The 8,319-nt window shown below is 33.1% G+C and overlaps 1 protein-coding gene across 1 annotated transcript; it reads right to left on the bottom strand.

Annotated features, from left to right (window-relative positions):
- Positions 1-3,445: 3,445 nt before the first annotated feature.
- Positions 3,446-4,871, bottom strand: LOC129292375 (probable nucleolar protein 5-1). Its single transcript, XM_054929939.1, has 3 exons — positions 4,864-4,871; positions 3,896-4,337; positions 3,446-3,817 (listed from the first exon to the last, which is right to left on the bottom strand). Exons 1-3 carry the CDS (start codon positions 4,869-4,871, stop codon positions 3,446-3,448), a joined length of 822 nt encoding a protein of 273 aa, XP_054785914.1.
- Positions 4,872-8,319: the final 3,448 nt, after the last annotated feature.

The raw sequence follows: 8,319 nt of genomic DNA, 5'->3' as shown, positions 1-8,319 counted from the left end.
TTATGGTTTGGAAGAAATATATGTGTGTAAGTGTATGGATATGTGTGTTTGAATTGCCTCATGGAACAAATTCTAATTTACTGTTGGATTATGAAGCACAAATGCTTGAAAAACAAAGATAAATGCACCTCTATTTGATATGTATTCGATACAATACATGTGCTATATTTTAGAATACATATCACATATTATATCATTGTTATTACTAGTTTTTAGTCAAAATATTTCTATATGACCTGAAAACTTTAAAAAAAGGAAATTAATATTTATTTTGATTATTATAAATATCATTTTAATACTTGCTTAGAACTCAAGATATTCAAACATATCTCTTAAAATATTGAAATATACAATACATATTTTTGTATCTGTGTTCTAAAATTTTTAAACGTACTGGATTCAACATATTATATTATATTGTATCCGATACACGTGTATATATGTGTGTTTCTTAGCCGTCGGGTTTTATAATATTTTTTTATTGTTTATTAGCTGTCGGGTATGATATTATTTTTTATTATATTAGGAGCGTTTTGAATCTGACAATCGAGCATGATATTTTGATTACAAAGATTGTCTATTGAAAAATGATGCAAAGGATCAAAGAATAATGAGCCAAAACCAGCTCAGTATCAATTGGAGGATCTGGTTTCGGTGCTCACCGACGTGCTCGTCACCTGGAAAACATCTCCATATTTTTTAAATTTAAATTTAAATTTAAGTATATATATATATATATAATAAAAATTTATAAATTTTTTTATAAATATATTCATCATCAATTTTGACAGCATTGATTTAATTTGAATGGTTTAATTTAATGTTATAATTTTCATAAATTAACTATCCAGATATATTCTAGATAGTCCAAATTCAATATTAAATTTTTATTCTAAATTTAAAGTTTTTATTTTTATTTTATATTTATTAAAATAAAAAATTATTAAAAAATTTAATATTAAATCTGTTTTGTCCAGATATCTAGATAGTTAGTTTATGAAAATTATAATATTAAATTAGACTACCCAGAGTCTTAGATTGAATTATTACTGTCTAAATTGATGATAAATATGAAATATAAAATTAAAATTAAAATTAAAAAAATTTGAACTATCCAAATTCTTAATCTGAATGGCCTAGATCTTTCTTGAGTGACTAACATCTCGATGCTCAGCACCAAAACCAGCCATCAACTGGACAATGTATTAACATAGCTATACTGAACGAGTATGAGGAATTTATTAATTGGCTCTGTCTAATTTTTTAATTAAAATTAATTTCATGATTATAAATAAATTGGGAAAATTTCATTAAACCCCTGGATGAAACTTACTTATGGTCAATCCCTAAAATTTTAAAACATCAATTTAGTTCTTGTGGGTTCTATTTGGACTAAATTAAAATTAAATTTTTAAGGAAAATGATACAAATAACCTTAGTTCCCTTTATCAGTTGTTCATTTTCTATACATTACTTATTTATTTTTCCAACACAAGTTGTTTATGCTTTTATTTTTACTTGTTTCTATTCATATTGATGTTATATTGTTAATGGGAGTTGCAAATTCTATTGACATCAATTATTCATTTTCTCTACACAAGTTGTTTATGCGTTTAGATTCATTTGTTTTTATTTATAATAGTACTATATTATCAAAGAAAGTTGCAAATTTTTTTTATATCAGTTATTTATTTTTTATACATTAGTTATTCATTCTTTCTATGATAGTTGTTTTAATTCAAGGGAATTAGGATTATTTGTATCATTTTTTTCAGAAATTTAATTTCAATTTAGACCAAATGAGACTCACAAAGACTTAGCTAATATTTCAGAATTTTAGGGATTAATTATAAAGCCTTTTTTACTAAACCTAATTTTCATTGGTTCACACTTAATAAATATATAAAGGTAACAGTATACAGAAACGGACTTTTTCTGGAGACACGTGGGTTACAAACAAATATCGTATCATGGGTTCTTATTCGTGATAAGCTATCGACGTTAAATGTTAAGGCATGTAATGATGGAGGCTCAATGAACAGCCAACAGTTTTGCTTTCAAAATTTATTTATTCAATTCAAAACGCCATGTTTCAAAGCTTGTACAATTCAATTACTGAATTATTCAACGCACAATTCATTTAAAAAATAAAGAACTCTTGTAATACAAATGATTTATATTTAATATTAAAATTTTTAAAAATTAATTATTTAAATATATCCTGAACAATGCAGATTTAATATCAAATTTTTTTTATAATTTTTATAAATTTTAAATATTAAATTTGGATCATTCATATTAAATAGATATAATTTAATCTGATGAACATATTTATAATTTATTAATTTTTTATATTTCTATAATTTTTTATTTTAATTAATATAAAATTTATTAAAATAATTATGGACGAAGGGAGACGAGGAGGAGGCTTCCTGGTCCCACATCCGCCATAGACCCACGTCAGCCTCTTGTGGTGTCTGAGACAGCCATATATATATATATATATATATTGATTGTTGGATTGTGCATATATTTGTATATTTTTATCTTGTCACTAATCAATATAGTACATGTTTCTTTTCCCATTTTCTTGGCGACGGCGCATATGGGATGAAGGAAAGGAGGGGATAAAATAAAAGAGAGCAAGGATAATTTTGTAAATGACATTTAAACTCTAAGGATCTTTCAATAATTTATTAAAATCAAGGGATCAAATTGTCAATATCATTCTTAGAAGATATTAATCTGATTTCCTCACATGTGTGAGACATATATATATATATATATATATATATCCTTAGATTGAATGTGATGCACTTCGGGGCATATCACATTTTATTGTTACTTGACATATCATGTGTCTTTTTTTTTAGGGAGAATCAGTCTAAAGTCTCATGAAAGCACTTTAAATACGTTGAGGTCCCATGAATTTAAGAAATAGCTGCCAGGTCCCTAGGAACTTAAGGGTAAATAAATCTGAAAGCGAAATTACCCATTTGCCCTCTATTTAAAATATGAAAAATCGATCTGCTTCCCACTAACCCACGAAATTGAAGACGGCTGTGTCTTCCTCATTCTGTCGTGCTCCAGAGCTAACGGCCGAGCACTATTCTCGCGGTCGCATTCCATCGGAGAAGACCGTCGCGCCGTTAGAGAGTGAAAAACTCGAAGGAGTAAAGAACGAGAGTTGCTTGCTCCTGCTTCAGCGACTCATATTTGCCCTAATCGCCATCATCGGACTGTCTCTACCGTCCTCTGCCGCCGTCTCGCCACCACAAGTTCAACTGCCATTCATTATGCATTTTCTTCTCCCATTATTCCTTTCTTCGTTCTTTTCTTTTTTTAGCTGGTATCTCGATTGTGACTTTAATTTTTTGCATCTCCGTTTTCGCACATAACTGTAATTCTCCGTCTCTGTTTTTTTGCTCGTATGTCGGTTTTCTTCTCACTGTAATTCACCATCTCTGTAATCCTCCTCAGCCTGCACCTGGCCATCCTCAGCAGAATCCCTACGTTTCTTCTTCTTCTCCTTCTTTGTTGTTTCCACCTGATCTGATTCCTTGCCAGCATCAGCTTGTAGAGCAGCATCGTCGTCCCCACTTCTCTCTTTCTTCTCTTTCTTCTTTTCTTTCTTTTCTTCAGCAACAGGAAGCTCTTGCATTTCCTCATCCACAGACGCACCGTGAGGAGCTTGACAGAAGCCTCCAACTCCCTTCTTCCAATCTTTGTCATAGCTTTCTATCTTTGGCTTTCCTCTAGTTGAACCGGCAAGTCTACCTAGTTCGTTGCCTTCAAGACTCCTTAGGCGTGCTTCAAGCTGTGTGAAAGTATATATAAGAAATGGTAGCAAGTGACAACAAAAGTAGGAGAACTAACTAGAGAATAGCACAAGCACCTTGGCTTTGTTTTCCAATCCCATTGAATTATGTTGACCATGTCCAAGAGCATCTTCCATAATCACCAATGTTGTCTTTGCAGCAAGTGACCGAGAAATTTTACCCTTAAAGTTTTGAGCAGGATGACCAATTAATGATGCATAATAAATAAGCTCATATTTTGGGGTAGCATGCTTAGTCTTTAGGGCCCTAAAGAGAGCCTTTTCAGCACCAAGTATCTGTACAGTACTCCCTGGCAGCTTTGCAAGATTGAGGAAGCTACCACCATGGGCAATAAGGCGAGCACCAACAAGCTTCCCAACAAGAGCGGTCAAATTGGGTGCAATAATGTTCATCCTGCTCTTAAGATAATCATATAGTTGTGCTCTATACTCTGAAAGAGACAAAACTTGGTCACACAGTTCTCTAATGTTTATCAAGTCAAGCTTACCAAGTATATTTCTAATATGTTGCAAAAGTGTAGCTATGCATGAGATTTTTGTAATTACTTAAGGCGCGTATTTGCATGTTTCAACTTTTAACTACTCCTCTTGCATTTTATATTTTTATTGTGGTTAGTTTAACTTCCAATTCTGCTTAAAAATATGTAATTTTAAATATGGACGAATTTCTCCATTGACGACAACTGCTTTCTTTGTTGACAACAACCATATGCTGTATTAACCAAAATCATTTATTCCATGAATGACAACTAATTACTTCAATGACTACAACCATAAACTCCATTGACAACAACAGTATGCTCCATTGACTAGAGAACTGTCATAACTAGTGAATTGTCATGCCTTTGTGACTTGTGTTTTTTTCTTACTAATAAACAATGCTAGTGCAGAAATCTGTGAGTTGGAACTTAGTAATGACTAGTATGCATATATCTCTTTTCAACACATGTAATTGAACTTTTCTATTTGTTTTCTAGATAAAGGAAGATGAAAGATAAAGCAAAGACAACAGTGAAGAGATATACCGTACCATTTCATACGCACTGCTCTCCTAGCCAATTTGGTGAAGTGGCAAAATATGTTAAGAAAGATGAGAAATTACAAAAAAGGGTTGAGAAGCTAGATTTCATAGGCTTCTTGATGTGTCTTGTAAAAAAATTCAAAGAGATATTTGTGGAGAGTTGATGCGTGCCTTTGACCCCCCAACTCGTGAAATATGCATAAGGGAGAAAATCAAGCAAATGAAGGCCAAGGATGTGAATGACTTGATGGGCTTACGTAGTGAGGGTAAGCAGATTACTGGGGATGTCAATGTGAATGATAGAGCTTTCAAGAATTTGAGAAATACTTACTATAAAATGCCTTACAAGGAAATAGCTGAAATGATTATATCTGGAAAGGAGATAGCTAAATTTGAGTTACTTTTTGTAATGTATGCATTGGGAACCTTGCTATTGCCAACCGCAAGTCTTGAGGTTAGCGACCATATATTGAAGGTCGTTTATGAGACACAAAAGAAACCAAGCGCATATGATTGGGGTACGTTCATTTTTAATGAACTTTGCAAGGAGGTAGAAGACTACAAGAAACAGCTGAGCAAAGGGAAGGGAAGGATGAGGAAGAACGTTAGGGGATGTATCTACTTTCTAATGGTAAGTGTGTGTTCAATTTACATTAATCCAAAGTGATAGCCTTTCAAAGTTTTCCATGTAAAGGTTTTATGTTTATACTGATTTGTCAAGTTTTTAGGTATGGGGCTTCCAGAATTTTCCAGTTGGCCAAGGTTGTCCAAAAGCCGTAGATGCTCTGAAATATTGGGACGATGATAAAGTGAATATAAGAATAAAGTTGGAGAAAAAGAGCAATCAAGGTATCTTGCATGAGCCAACTACTGTACATGGTAGTCAATCTACCAAGGTGTATCAAGAATCGGCATTTGTTCACCCGGTATGTATAAAATAGAGTATAATAGACAGATATATATGGTCTTATTTATGCACTGAGTTAGTAATTGTCTTGCAGGAAGTAAGGAGGCTGTATGGAAAAGTGCTGTCGTTTGTGTTGGAGAGGAGTTAATGAGCTTACAATCAATACTGCTTGGATAAGGCTCAAGAGAGGAAGAAGGTGAAAAATCACAAGAAAGAAGATGATGATAAAGGGATAGATTCTGAGGGAAAGAATGAAGATGAAAAAATAGAAGAAGAAGGACTTGTTGATGAGGGGATAGCATTAGAGGAAAAAAATGAAGAAGAAAAATTAGAAGAGGAAGAATATAATGAAGAAGGGGCTGAACAATCAAAAGAGGAAGAGAATGAAGAAGAAAAATTAGAAGAGGAAGAATACAACGAAGAAGGAGCTGAACAATCAAAAGAGGAAGAGAATGAAGAAGAAAAATTAGAAGGTGAAGAAGATAAAGAAAAAGATGATGAACAGCAAGGTTCTCCTAAAGAAAAGGGCAACAATGACGATTCAAAAGAGGAAGAGGATGAGGAAGGGAGAAGAGAAGAACAATCAAGTAAACATCCTAAAGATCAAAAAGATATAAAAGATCTGCTGTGAAATTTTCATGGGTTAGAACTAATGTTGGAAAGAAGAGAAAAATGGATGAGAAAGATCAATTATTTCAAATATGCACAACACCATGTGAGGAAGATGAGGGAGACAAGTAAGTCCCTATACTGTGCCTAAAAATTGACTGACTAAAGTATTAGTGACAATTTATTTAATTTTTCCTTCTTCTTCAACAGGATCATTGTAGATTTGTATAGTTACTACTTGACTCGTGCAGAGCTACAATGTTTTGGTGGAAAGAGATGGATTAGTGACAGGGTGATGTCAATGGTTACCCGAACTTTGGTAGGTGACTAAAAGGAAAATGAAGGGAAAGTCCGGAGACATATCTTTGGTTCTGAATTCATGCTAAAAATGATCAGCAACCCATTAAAATGGACGGTAGATGACAACAAGGGAGAAATATTTCCTGAGTTTGTTGGATATAACATTGCTGATTGTGATTTCATTTTTGGCCCAACTCTTTTCCATAGTCACTAGTTTTGCTATGTCTTTGAGACCAAAAGTAAGAACTTCTATGTGTTAGATTCATTGGTCAATAATAGAGAGTATTTCCAAAGACAGCAGGAAGAGGAAGAAGAAGAGAATGTTGAGAAGAAGGGCAAGGGAAAGGAGGAGAAGAAGAAGAAGAAGAAAGGACAACTGGATCCTAAAGAAATGATGGCAAGAGGATGCGTATGTCTATACTTGTCACTCAACATTACCAACATCTATATTTATCGTTGTCTTCTTGATTAGTTGTAAATTAACATTACTAACATTGCAAGTCTTGAGTTTGCAGAGGAATTGCTTTCACTCTCTACTTCGTGCAGTCAAGCCACAATTGTTTGAGGATGATGTTAGCACGGACATTATATGGGCTAAAGTTTATGTGCAAACTGATACGTGAGTTCCTTTTATGTTTATACATCATTAAGCTTATATTTACATGTGAAAAATTAATTTTACGTTATGTTTTTTATTTTGTTTTTAGCCATACTTGTGGGGTGCACGTTATGACATGGTTACAATCGTGAGATAACACTGTGGATAAGAATGGGTATACGATGCCAAAATACTCTGACGTATGCATTCTTTGCTTTACATTTTCCCTCTTTCATGTACTACATATTTGTTGTTGTCCCTTATAAGACTTACTTGTGGTGCAGGATGACCTCTATAAGAAGAAGGTAGAACTCTTGTGGTGGCTACTGAGTCATCGTAATAATGTGAAGGAGCCCGAAGCCATGTCCTTATTAGAAGGATCCCAAGCGACGAGGAAAAGGAAATAGAAGATTTTTTATAGAACCTTAGGATATAATTTTATTGATCATCATATCCCTTTATATAGTTAGCTCATTTTGTGTAGTTAACTTAGATAACGCTGGTTATAAAAGCTGATTACAAGTTTGTAAATGTGGCAGACAGTCTATTTTATTAATTGCATGTCAACAAGTTGTTATTACTTTATTGACAAGTGTCTATAAGTACATTAACAAGTTAATAATTCACCGTTGACAAGTAGTAATAACTATATTGATAAGGTAGTAATTCGCCATTGACAAGTGCTGAGGTAGTAAGTGCTGTCGTTTCCTTGAAAAATCAGCTAGTTAAATGAACCAGTTGACTACTTAGCTTTGGAGATTGATAAGTACTATTAACTATATTGACAAGGTAGTAATTCGCCATTGACAAGTGTTGAGGTAGTAAGTGCTGTCATTTCCTTGAAAAATCAGCTAGTTAAAGGAACCAGTTGACTACTTAGCTTTGGAGATTGACAAGTACTATTAACTATATTGACAAGGTAGTAATTCGCTATTGACAAGTGCTGAGGTAGTAAGTGCTGTCGTTTCCTTGGAAAATCAGCTAGTTAAATGAACCAGTTGACTACTTAGCTTTGAAGATTGACAAGTACTATTAACTATATTGAC

This window comes from Prosopis cineraria, unplaced genomic scaffold, assembly GCF_029017545.1.
Source record: "Prosopis cineraria cultivar Desert tree isolate PC_DT_omini unplaced genomic scaffold, ASM2901754v1 PC14, whole genome shotgun sequence".
Classification (NCBI taxonomy): Eukaryota; Viridiplantae; Streptophyta; class Magnoliopsida; order Fabales; family Fabaceae; genus Prosopis; species Prosopis cineraria.
This window is presented reverse-complemented; position numbering and strand designations above follow the sequence as displayed.

Coding starts and splice junctions, on each gene's coding strand:
- LOC129292375 (XM_054929939.1), bottom strand. Junction 3,818..3,895: donor GATTGGAAAACAAAGCCAAG/GTGCTTGTGCTA, acceptor ACTTTCACACAG/CTTGAAGCACGCCTAAGGAG.